At 39.8% G+C, this 13,091-nt stretch overlaps 1 protein-coding gene across 12 annotated transcripts in view; it reads right to left on the bottom strand.

Moving 5' to 3' along the window:
• Positions 1 to 13,091, bottom strand: part of LOC117446295 (R3H domain-containing protein 2) — an 81,517-nt gene that overhangs the window by 36,718 nt on the left and 31,708 nt on the right. For 11 of the 12 annotated variants that reach the window (XM_071203174.1, XM_034082417.2, XM_034082425.2 and 8 more), the window contains 8 exons: positions 12,479 to 12,633; positions 12,126 to 12,348; positions 11,836 to 11,877; positions 11,209 to 11,295; positions 10,912 to 11,035; positions 10,218 to 10,296; positions 2,059 to 2,118; positions 1,362 to 1,502 (listed from right to left, as the gene is read on the bottom strand). In XM_071203174.1, the coding sequence (XP_071059275.1) occupies positions 1,362 to 1,502; positions 2,059 to 2,118; positions 10,218 to 10,296; positions 10,912 to 11,035; positions 11,209 to 11,295; positions 11,836 to 11,877; positions 12,126 to 12,284 (692 nt within the window). In that variant the 5' untranslated portion in view covers positions 12,285 to 12,348; positions 12,479 to 12,633. The remainder of the gene's footprint in view (positions 1 to 1,361; positions 1,503 to 2,058; positions 2,119 to 10,217; positions 10,297 to 10,911; positions 11,036 to 11,208; positions 11,296 to 11,835; positions 11,878 to 12,125; positions 12,349 to 12,478; positions 12,634 to 13,091) is intronic. The other variant, XM_034082419.2, reaches the window with a different exon arrangement.

Below are 13,091 nucleotides of genomic sequence, written 5' to 3'. Positions count from 1 at the left end.
TGTTAATTTCGTCAGCTATTTTTTAATTTAGTTTTAGTCTTAGTCCTGTGTTAAATTTCCTTTTTAGTTTTAGTCATATTTAGTCACCTTCATCCTGTTTTTATTTAGCCAAGTTTTAGTCGACTAAAAGTCTGAGCATTGTAGTCTTATTTTAGTCGACTAAAACAGTAAACATTTTAGTCAAGATTTAGTCGACTAAAAGTCTGAGCATTTTAGTCTTATTTTAGAAAACTAATTATTTTAGTCTACTTTTTGTCAATGAAAACTGTTGAGTCTTTTTTAGTCATCAGATTATATAGAACATTTCAGTCAAACTAGTCTAGCCAAAACCAATAATTTGTCATTTTAGTATATAAATAAATAAGATTATCTTGTCCTTATTTGATGAAAAACACAGGTTGAATGATTTAAGAATGCAGCTTTGCAGAGAGTATCTGGTCAGGTTTGTGGTGTTTGTACCTCTGTGTTATGGCCACATTGCTTCCCTTCTGATAAAACAATGCATTCGCTTTTTTTCTCCGCCTCATTGTAGCGAAAATGGGCCCAAATATCACATCGTTTCTTTCTCCCAAGCAGTGGTGGCTTTAGACTTTTTCGTTGTCAGTCATTTTGACGGACAGGATTGTAACATTTCCGTCATAATCCATTATTATCCGTCGAGTGCACAATGTATTACTCACTCGCGCTGACGGGGGGGTATTCGGTTAACGCGACCACTGCTCCTAAGCCCTGTTGTTGCCATTTTATTTTCTGTTAAATAAGGTTAGTTAGACCATGAGTTAGACCCGAGTCTTCCTGACAGTTCATATTGTGCCGCTGCCCGGTGTAATTCAAATGTACCGCCGCGTGCAGCACAGACACAGCTGCTGCTCTGCCGCAGCACCGGAAATGGAACTGCTGGGAGAAAAACTGACTATCAGAGATGTAACGTTATCTTTGATAATATTTCGTCTCCTCATTTTTCGTCAACGAAAGTAAAGAGAGATTTTGTCATAGTTTTTATTTAGTAAACTACATTTTCGTCTCGTCACTTTTCGTCAACGATATTGCATGATGATTTCGTTACAGTTATTGTTTACTGCCGTCGGTGCCGTCTCGTCATCGTCTCGTTTTCGTCATGAAAAAAAAGGTCGTTGACGAACATATTTCGTCATAGTTTTAGTCAACGAAATTAACACTAATTTACACCATTATAATCCCTGTATTGAGAAATGTCTGATTAAAGTATAATGTTTCTTTGACTGTTTTATAAATTCTGGAATCATTTTAGTACATTCTTTGTATACCTATAATCATCGGAATAAGATATCATTTAGATTACAGCTGCTGAAGTCTGAACGAAAGTCAAGAGCAGCTCTCACATGCGAGTGTTGCCCGTCTTGTTAATGATGACAGCCTTTCCCGTCTGATCCACGTTGTGGTCCATGCCGAAGTAGGCCGCCACGCGGTGAAGCAGCATGCGGTGATAGGACGTCATCTGAGGAAACTTCTTATACTGGTTACTGCGGAGGACACAAAAGATGGATTAACATATGATATTTTAATACTACACTGCAAAATGTGTTTAATGTCCAGTCTGTAAAATTAAAAGTACTAAGAGTATAAAAAGCAAAGAACCACAGCATTACAATTAATTAGTAAACTATGTCTCTATTGTTTGAGGCTGTAATGTGTACATTTCTTTTCAGCATTTAAAATATTTTGAGAACATAACCCTCTTAGGTTTGTTCTGCTAACAAATGGATTTGCATTCTAAGGGCTTGGGCAAAACACCAGGCTGTCTGAAATAAAAATGGTAAAAACTCCAATTATTAATTCTTGTAACCTTGGATTTTCTTCTGTTGTCTTGTTCCCTACATAATGTTCCTCTCTGAGTTTGCACTGCTCTGCTAACAGGGGTTCACAGAGTCCAAAGCTAGAAACACTGTCTGGCTAAACTTAAAAAGAAAGTAGACAAAATAAATGTCTACTACATGCCATATTTATCGTACTAGCTCAGGAATCTATAAATAAAAAGGATGGCTGTAGAAAGTCTAAATACAGGAGAACGTGGCTTACTTGTCGTCATTAATGAACTCCAGGATATCTTGTTCTAGTTTGAGCAGCATCATTCGATCCCTGTTGGGCCAAAGGGGGAGAGGGAGAGAGAGAGGACGGGAGAGATCAGAGGGGGGAGTGTGTCAGTGACTAGAGTGCAGCGAGCATACCAAACAGAGAACAAAAAGGTATGATATATAGTGTTGAATTTTTGTATGACAATGTATTACAAATGGTGGTCCTTCCCAATACATATTTTTCAAAATTGTGTTTTTAGTCCTTCCTTCTTTAAAATACTGGTAAGGCAAGGCACGTTTATTTATATAGCACTTTTCAACACAAGGTAATTTAAAGTGCTTTACAAAAAATGAAAGACGTTAAGAAAATGGCATTTAAAATCAGTCATTAAAAAGAAAAGCTAATAAAATAAACATTAAAAGAAAAAATACATGGATAAAAGTTACAGTGCAGTCTAAGATATGAATAAAAGAAAAAATACATGGATAAAAGTAACAGTGCAGTCTAAGATATGAATAGTTCAATTAAAAGCAGCGACAAAAAGAAAAGTCTTCAGCCTGGATTTAAAAGTAGTCAGAGTTGCAGCGGACCTGCAGGTTTCTGGTAGTTTGTTCCAGATATTTGGAGCATAATAACTGAACGCTGCTTTACCATGTTTAGTTCTGACTCTGGGGACAGAAAGCTGACCAGTCCCTGAAGACCTGAGAGATCTGGATGGTTCATAATTTAGCAGAAATACAGAAATGTATTTTGGGCCTAAACCATTCAGTGCTTTATAAACCAACAGCAGTATTTTGAAATCTATTCTTTGACACACAGGAACCCAGTGTAAAGACTTCAGAACAGGAGTGATGTGATCCACTTTCTTAGTGTCAGTGAGGACTCGAGCAGCGGCGTTCTGAATCAGCTGCAGCTTCCTAATAGATTTTTTAGTGAGACCTGTGAAAACACCATTGCCGTAGTCGAGTCTACTGAAGATAAAAGCATGGACAAGTTTTTCCAAATCCTGTTGTGACATTAGTCTTTTAATCCTAGATATATTCTTTAGGTCAGGGGTATTCAACAACAATTCAACGAGGTCCAGTTAGAGAAAATGTCCCCATGCAAAGGTCCGGAACATCAAAATGTCTAACTTGCTTCATGAATTAGTGTGATATATATTGAAGTGACCTGTAGCTTTATCAACGTCTGCATGTAATCAACAGCTGACTGCCAATCAAATAAAGAAAGTACAATACAAAAACAACAATATTTATTGTCAATTAACATTAAATACTGTGGATATGTGTAATGTTCCTCTCGGGCTGCATTTACAAATAAAATAGAGAAAATAAATAAAATAGCTTTTGAAAATATGTGCATCTTAAAAGTGCTTAATTTTAGATAAATAAAATAAAGTGTAGCAGCAGCTTGAGTGTCCCTTTTTCTTTGTTAATCGTTTCACATCATGACTTAACAGTTTCAGCCGATTATAGAACAATATCAGTCTTTACACATCATAACAATTGAACAGTTTTAAAGTTGCTCTTTCTTTCCCTCTTATATTGCAGTCCCTCACTCACTTTTTTAAAATTCAGTGCGAGAATTGAGCTGGAGCTTGTCCTGCCAGGAGTTTGTAAATCTGGGCTGAATTGGTGTCAGGGCCATTCTCATACACATGCAGGTGCTCATTGGTTACAGTGATGCAAACACAGGTATGGTGAAAAAAGAGAGAACTATTCGAAGAAGGAAAAAAACAGCGTAATATACCATCTGACAAAGGCCTGTGCTATAATGCTTCAATTAACTGGCTATTCTTTATAATATACTCAGATCAATAAGAGACGTTAATAGGAGATGTTAAGATGTTAAGTTAAAAATCAAGGGTTTTTATTATTATTTACAGCAGGGGTGGGGAACCTTTTTCCTTTCAATTTTTACAACATCCTCCGAGGGTCGTACAACTGATTGAACTCAACCTCTGCTTAAAAAAAACTAAAATCACAGCCCATTCATTTGGCCTTTCTTTCATGCTGTGCAAAGAAAAAGCAACCTCTTAATCCAGATATCTCACCATGACTCACGTATGCATGCATGTGCACAGTGTGGCGTGACCACCAAAACAGAAAGATATGGACACAAGATGTGTGCAAATGTATTTAGTATCCTATCCATGTGAACATGATTTAAGTGAGGGGGGGACCTAACCTCCTCTAGGGGGGTCCGGGGGCATGCTCCCCTGGGAAGATTTATTTCTAAATATTGAAGTTAAAAGCATCAATCTGGTACACTTTGAGAGCAATATTAAGAGATCTATGGATACATCTCTCAACATCCATATGAAACAGAACTGTAAGCATATTTTTCTTTTTGGATATTTTTACAAATCACTCCCTTTTTAAACTCTATTCTTATTTTTAACAACTTTTTTGTTACTGTCATATAGTATTTTATACCTGTTTTTCATTTAGTCTCATTAATAACTATAATGATAATATCAAGGTGTGCCTTAACCTCACTGAGCTGAGGTTATGTGAGCCTCTCAGGAGAGAGCTCTCTTCCACCTGGTTGCAGAAAAGCTCTTTAAATTCGTTAGCATAGCTAGCTAACCAGATGCTAATAACAACAGATCGCCACTGTGCTTACAACTAAAGACACAGCCACGCAAACACTGCGGCATGTGTACGGCTCCTTATGGGTACTGCAATATTTGAAGAGCTGGAGTGGCGTTCCGGTGCTCTCTGTCATCACTCCTTTCAGACGAGACATACCACGTGAAGACACGTTACGCTCGTGTTGTGTTCAATGAACCTGTTCTTGGCCAGGAAAAACAGGTACTCGCTTGTTTAATTATTTTTGCGGTCTAGATTTCTTCTTATTTTTGGAAGTGAGAAGTTGTCCGTCAGTGACACAAGTCACCCAAATCAGCGTTAAAAAAGCGGGAGGCGCCGAAAAATCCCCTATTAATGTATTGATTATAGGTCGGCGTCTGGGTCCGGATACGGACCGCGGTCCGCCTGTTGCCGACCCCTGCTTTAGGTGATAGTAGGCTGATTTAGTAACTGTTTTAATGTGACTGTTGAAACTCAGGTCAGAGTCCATGACTACACCTAGATTTCTGGGCTTTATCTGTTGTTTTGAACATTACAGACTGAAGCTCAGCGCTAACTTTTATACGTTTTGCCTTGGCTCCAAAAACCATTACCTCAGTTTTATCTTTGCTTAATTGGAGAAAGTTCTGACACATCCAGTCATTGATTTGTTCAATGCACTTACTCAGTGTTTGAATTGGAGCATAGTCTCCTGGTGAAATTGTTACGTAAATGTGTGTGTCATCTGCATAGCTATGGTAACTTATTTTGTTGTTTTTCCATTATCTGAGCCAGTGGTAGCATGTAGATGTTAAAGAGAAGAGGCCCCAAGATGGAGCCTTGAGGAACCCCACATGTCATATTTGTCAACTCAGATGTGTATTTACCTATAGAAACAAAGTTGTTTCTGTCCTTTAAGTAGGATTCAAACCAATTTAGAACTGTTTCCGAAAGTCCCACCCAGTTTTCCAGTCGGTCGAGTAATATGTTGTCGTCAACAGTGTCAAACGCAGCACTGAGATCTAATAATACTAACACTGAAGTTCTGCCACTGTCTGTGTTTAAGTGGATGTCATTAAAGACCTTTACAAGAGCAGTCTCAGTGCTGTGGTTTGGACGAAAGCCTGACTGGAACACATCAAAACAGTTATTTAAATGCAAGAAATTACTCAACTGTTGAAAAACAACTTTTTCAATGATTTTACCTAGAAATGGGAGGTTTGATATGGGCCTGTAATTGTTCATTACTGAAGCATCTAGATTATTCTTTTTTAAGAGTGGTTTAATGACTGCAGTTTTCAGGGCCTGTGGAAAAATACCTGAGTGAAGAGATTTGTTTACTATATGAAATAGATCTGAGGCCATGCAAGGCAAAACATCTTTGAAAAATCCTGTTGGAATAATATCAAGGCAGCAGGAGGAGGATTTCAGAAGTTGAATAATGTCCTCTCGGTTTTTATCATTAATCTGATGGAATTGTGTCATGGTGTTTGAATTGATGTTAAGTGGACACAGAGACAACACATTTGCTGTTCCTGATGCAGAGGCACTGACTGCTCGTCTGATTTTCTGAATTTTGTCAGTGAAGAAGGAGGCAAAATCATTGCACGCCCTGGTGGATATAAATTCAGAGGCTACTGACACTGGGGGGTTAGTTAGTCTGTCGACGGTAGCAAACAAGGCACGTGCGTTGTTTTTGGTAATGATGTCAGAGAAGAACGATTGTCGTGCATTTTTCAATTCCAAATTATAAAGGCCAAGTCTCTCTTTATAGATTTCAAAGTGAACCTGGAGATTTGTTTTTCACCACCTGCGTTCAGATTTTCGACATTCTCTTTTTTCTGTTTTTACGGTCATGGCCTTTCTCCATGGAGATATTTTCTTGCCAGACACTTCCTTTACCTTAGTTGGAGCAATGGCATCTATAATATTTTTGAATTAAAATGATCTACTAGCTCATTTACTGAGATGTTAGCAGGGGAAAGTGTGGAAGAAAAATTCTGAGTAAACATTTCCCTAGTATTTTCAGTTAAATATCGCTTTGTGGTTATCTCTTTTTGAACATTTTTGTGAACAGAAATAGAGCTCTCAAAGAAAACAGGAATGGTCAGAGAGTGCAACATCAGTCACCACAACCTTAGAGATATTCAGACCCTTTGAGATAATTAAGTCCAGAGTGTGCCCCTTATTGTGCGTGGGCTCCGTCACATGCTGAGTCAGTCCATAGTTATCAAGAACACAAAAGAGTTATTTTTCCCCTCTGTCCTGGGGGTTGTCAACATGGATGTTAAAATCACCAACAATGACTAAACGGTCAAAGTCAATACACGCTATAGACAGCAGTTCAGTAAAGTCATCAAAAAAGCTTGCACAGTATTTGGGTGGTCTATAGATATTTAGGAACAGAGCTCGAGAGGAGCATTTCAGCTGAAGGGCCACATATTCAAAAGAATCAAAGTTCCCATAAGATGTCTTCCTGCATTGAAGGGAATCATGGAACAGAATAGAAACTCCACCCCCTTTCTTATGCATTATTTCCTGACTCATAAAACTAAAGTTGGGAGGGGTTGATTCGATAAGAACAGCTGCACTGTTATTTTTGTTCAATCCAAGTTTCTGTTAAAAACATAAAATCGAGATTGTGCTCAGTGATAAAATCATTGATTAAAAATGTTTTTCCTGCAAAAGACCTGACATATAATAAAGCTAGTTTAAGTTTGTTAAACACACTATCAGTCAGGTTTGTTGTAACAAGCTGTGGCTGACATGGAATCACTGCTAAATTATATAAACTCACACAAACGTTTGAGCGCTTCCTGTATCTAAGATGATTCACCGCTCTTAATCTATTACCTATCAACACAGATATCAGCAAGGCTATAGGCAGGCAGGGCCCCGGCATGTCCTGGAAAGAGTTGAGTGCCATACGCCCTTGAGCCTGGACCCAGAAAATATCAGTTTGCAGCGTTTTGTACACACACATATCCCTATCAGGCTTTGAAGGGGAGGGAGGACCCACCACCCTGCTCCTCTCATCATAGGAGGGCAGGGTGAGGGCTACACTGTAGAAAGGGGGGTTTGGAAATCTGCTTCCATCTTCCTTGTATTGTTTTGGTTTGGATGATTGTGGTAGGCATGGTGATGAAGCCGGGGGAGATGGTGCGCGTCTCTGCTTTGGTGAGTTTGGTGGGCGTCGTTGAGGGGCGGAGGTAAAGGACATGCTGCCAACCCTGCGTGTCGCCTTCATGCGGTCATCGAACTCCAGGGGGGAGGGCGAGGGTGAAAGGGTGAGCGGAGAGTAGAGAGAGCTGGGGGATGAATGAACAGTATCCTCAAAGGCGTTGACAGGGAGGGAGACGGGCAGTGGAGACTCCTCCATTTGTGTCATAGGTCTCCCATAATCAGAACATTCCTCAGGCGGGTGCAGTGATACTTCTTCAGGGTTGTCTGCGCGATGTGTTGTGTCTTTCTCCTGTTTTGATTCCTCTTGCCGCTTGTCCTTGGCAGAGGGAACATATTGATGACGTAGGCAGTTGATTATGTTAGAGATAAACAATTTCACTCCTGACTTGTTCAGACAAACTCCATTTGCCTTGAAAAGATGTCAGATCCCAGAAAAAGTTAAAATTGTCAATAAAATGGACAGAATGGTCAGTACAGACAGTTGAAAGCCACGTATTCAGTGCAAACAATCTGCTGAATCTCTCCACTCCTCTTCTGACTGGCGGTAGAGGGCCACTGATGATAGCAATCATGTTTTGATTTGTGGGGGTTAAAAGACACTTGACATCAACAACTAATCTGAATACTGGTACAGAGGATGGAGGATAAATACTGTGCAAACAATGCATTGTTCCTCCTGGAATATTAACCCTTGGCTTAGACAGTAAAACAAACAATGTTATTGCTTTACCAGTTGTCGGGTATTTTGCTTTTACATGTTGCATTCGTTATTGCATATTAGCATCAATGCAACCAGGCTGCATAACATTTTGCCTTAAAGGTCACCTAGCATGCTATTTTTAGGCAATAGCATAGGTCTCAGATAAATACAAAAATATAAAAAACATGTCTATGAAGTGTTTTGCTCAAAATACCAAACAGATCACCCATTCTAGCCATGCCTCATATCCCTCTATTTCACTTCCTGTTTCAAAAGTGCTGATTTGGGGTATAAAGCTTTAAAGGTCACATGTCATGGCCATTTCCACTGATCATAATTCCATTGTTGTGGTCTACTAGAATATATTTATACTGTGCAATTTTCCAAACTCACATTGGTTTCGCATACAGCATCTCTGTAAAGTATGTGTATTCACTCTCTCCACTAAACGGCTCGTTGCAGCTCTTGCCCCCCCCTCCCTGTGAGCCCAGTGTGCTCCGATTGGTCGGGACCAGTCGGGACGTTGTGAATCGCGCTAAGCTCCGTGGAGGTGTGATTTCCTTGTTTAGCGATACCCAGCGAAACTCACCCTGAGCACACACAAAGTCACAGCCGAAGTAAAAACAATAAGTGTGGCTTGATATTGAGTAAGAAAAAGGTTGATAAACGCTGTGAGAATGGGTCTGCAGAGAGAATTTCGCCGCGATCCCAACTGTCTGTTATCAGCCTGCAGCCAGGGAGGAGGGATCAGCAGAGCTGCTTGCACTGAGTGTGTGAGGATGTCCGTGGATTGGTCAATTTGGACCAATCAGCGGGGGCTTAACGTAACGGCTACGCAGACGTAACGTAACGGCTCCACGGATTGGTCCATTTCGTTCCGGGGACGACATGACATCATGATGTACCCGGAAGAATCAAATGGACAGTGACGTATCTCCAACGAGGCGTTTTGGGGAGGTATTTTCTGTTTTAGAGTTTTATTCCCTACATGCTCTACTTTGAGGGTTTTGACTCTGCAGACCGTTTACATGCATAAAAACCTTCATAACACACAAGGGGACGGGTAATAACCGGGAAAGCATGACATGTCACCTTTAAAAAAAAAAAAAAAAGATTTTAAAAAAGAGGGGCGGAGCTTATGTCTGCTCATGCGGGAGATTCTATCGGCAGGTTCTGCGGTGATGAAACGCCATATCATGGTTTATCAAGGATTATTTCTGAAACACTATGGAGCCCAAAGGCTTTCTCTCTTGCCGGTTATACCACAAGGTGAGTTCCTTTTGATATCCAGCTTCTTCACAGGTTAGCTTCTACAGTAGAGGTTAGCTCTGAGTGTTAGCGATGCTAATGTGAACACCGACCATATTACGTCCAAAACAGTCGGGCATTGTTTCTGATAGTGCTGTGGGTCCACATTTCCGATATAACGTCATATCGGACGCAAATCTGGATCAGCTCCGTTGTACCTCCGTTTTTAGAGATTTGGGTACGGAGGAATTTTCTGATGCTGCGTAAGTTCCCTGACACACCGGGGGATGCATATTTATGTATAAAAGACATAAAAAAAGTGCATTTTGCATGATAGGTCCCCTTTAAGCAAAATTTGAGATGAAAGTGCAAGTGCTTGTCTTTATGACTTAAAGTATGTACCTAGTGAGCCCATAAGTAAATATCTGATCTGATGATTACAGCTGTGGATAATCTCGTACCTGGGATTGTTCTTCAGTGTGTTGACCAGAAACTCATGGACATCGATGCCAGTGGAGTCAGTGTATTCCTGACTGGAGTCTAACAGAGAGAGGGAAAAGGTAAATAGGCAGGGAAGGGTTAGAGCACGTTGGGAGACTTGTTAGGTACAGTAAAGAGCAAGTGACACTTCCGTAAAGTAGGTTAGAAAGAGCAAAGTCAGAATGATTCCAAGCATAGCTTCTAAAATGGCACCCAAACACACCGGCAACAACTTAATTGACATAAACATAACCATCAGTCTTTCGGGATCATTTTTCACTACACTAGACAGTTGGGCTAGCCATTTAATCTCAGATGCTCTAATGACGCCTGAGGGCCTCAGAAGAGAAAGGGAGTGAGGTAGGTCATTCGAAAAGAAGAGGGAGGGATCCCATTATCTTCCAAAGAAAATTAGCATGACATGGTATTAGATTCAGTATTAATAATACACTGGACATTACATTTACATGTAACAGTCGTGACACTACAAAACCTTTTAAAAATGATTAATGTGGGACATTTTAAATTACACCGTTATTACGCATTAATTGTATTTGAGTAAGAAGAATTAATGATAAAAAAAAATAGCTCAATTTATTAGCAGCTTTTAATCCCATCTTGTTCAGGGTTACAAAATGCCCAAGACAACAGGCTACAAAACATATTTGGCCTTACCACGTGACAACATCTTCCGTGGAGCCTTGTCCTTCTTCTCCTTCTCTTCATTCTCATACTCGTCCTTTGAGGACTTCTCCTCCTCCTTGTCTGACGGACAGCTGATGTGAAGCTGGATAATTTCCTGGAAAACCACATTCCATTGCTATGAGAAAAGTTGGTAACATTTCCATTTTTCTTTATTCTATTAAGTATAGCTCAAAATGCATACACTTTCATTGCATAGAGGAAATTGCAGGCTAGGCTGACACGGTGAAGAGGAAAGTTAGAGTTAGGGGTTACAGAAATAAACAGTACCGATTCTGGAGGTCCATCAGTGGAGAACGGACCGGAGGACTCCTCACATACTGCCAGACTCCGTACCAGCTTCAGCTTGGCATTAGACTGAAACAAAATCAAATATATATATATACACATATATTACCTGTAAGGCTAAATGTAGTGTAATGTCAGTTTTTCAAAGTCCCCCGCTCAAAGGTGAGAATAGTGATACAAGTCAGCAAGGTCTTCTTAGAACAAGCACAGCTCAAAAGGAAATTGATAGAATTAGGCAGTAGAGAAAAAGAATTGCGAGAAAAATGTAAATGAACTTCGGAGCATCTTGTTAATAATAAATAATATGAAATGGTTAAATGCATTAAAGAACAGGTGCATGCAGTGAAGGGAGCACAATCAGCCTATTCACTCTTTTGTATTCTTGTGGATTGGTTAGGTCATTCACAGTACTACTTGTAACCCTCCAAAGGGACTTAAGATGTTAAACCAATGATAACAGGAAGCGCACTGTGGTTGAGAGTCTAGTAATGGAGGAGAGGTCATCTTATACAACAAAGCAGCAAGCAGTTAAAATAGGGAGCAGGATTACAACGTTATTTGGGTTTAGAAAATATCTGGTTTTGTAAAAAATAACAAGAGATGGCTTACCTTGGCCCTTTTCCTTCCATGGCTGTGATTGGGAGCCCGTTTCTGCAAGAGAAATATATGATTTTACTAACAGTAATAATAACACTGGACATTGAATACACATAGAAAATTAGCAGCTATAGATTTAACTAAGGGCCGAATTAATGTAATAGGTAAAGTTATTGCAGAGCCTTTAAATTCATTCTAATGTCCTTCTTTGTATTCAATTATCAAACAAACACATTGTTGTAACACATCATATAAATATTGTAAATGTCACAACTGGCCCTTTCATGTTATCAGTTCCTCACCTGTGCATCCTGTGGGGAGCTGTCCTCCGGGTCCAGGCCCTCTCCTGTCCCTTCTTTAGTTCCCTGTGGCAGAGGGGAGGTCTTTCCTCGACTGCAGGGCTCGATGAGCGGCCCACTCTCTCCCTCCTGCTGGATGTCTGTTATCAGGCTCACCGACATCTTCTCAGGGGAAGGGGAGAGGCTGGGAGTAGGGGACTGGGTGGGGTGGAGAACCCAGGAGTGGCTGGGAGAAAAAAATCAAGAGAAAAGAGAGGAGAATTCAAGGTTCTGACAAATTAAGATTTAGACAATTAATAACTTTAGAGAAAGACATATACAGTATGTGTGCAAGTGTACAGTAATATAATATCTACCTGTAGGGGGTACCAGATCTGTGCTGTACTCCGTACAGTGAGTCTGGAGGGAACCACGCAGAAAGATAGGGGAACCCACTAAGGTAGTGTACTGGGCTGGGCTGCAGCAGGGGGCGAAGCGCAGTCCATAGCAAGCCTCAGCCTTCGGGATGGGGCTGAGGGGAAACAGCACACAGAAGAAAGAAATGTGAAAAACTGTATTAAAAAAACTAATTGACTGTGTTAAATGAATGCTACATATATACAATACTACATGGATGAATAACTACATCAAATATTATCTTTTTCCAAAACAAGATAAGTTTGGAAATTAAAAAGTATCAAGATGTTAAAGAATGAGTGCAAACTCACTCCAAAAGACAAGGGTTTTAAAAATGATATAGTGATTATTCAATACATAGATTCCTCCTCTTTCGGCGACACACAAATTCAAAAATAAATGTTCTTCAATTTTGTTTCAATTTTCCCCTAGTGTATCAAAAAGGGTATTATATATATTGATATCGTATAATCTACTGCATGGAAGTTAGAAATTCCAGTTTTGTGACATCACAACAAAAGACACATCTTTAGTTGAACAATAATAAAAGATGGTCCACATGCACAACAAAGA

Source organism: Pseudochaenichthys georgianus, chromosome 5 (assembly GCF_902827115.2).
Source record: "Pseudochaenichthys georgianus chromosome 5, fPseGeo1.2, whole genome shotgun sequence".
NCBI lineage: Eukaryota > Metazoa > Chordata > Actinopteri > Perciformes > Channichthyidae > Pseudochaenichthys > Pseudochaenichthys georgianus.
This window is presented reverse-complemented; position numbering and strand designations above follow the sequence as displayed.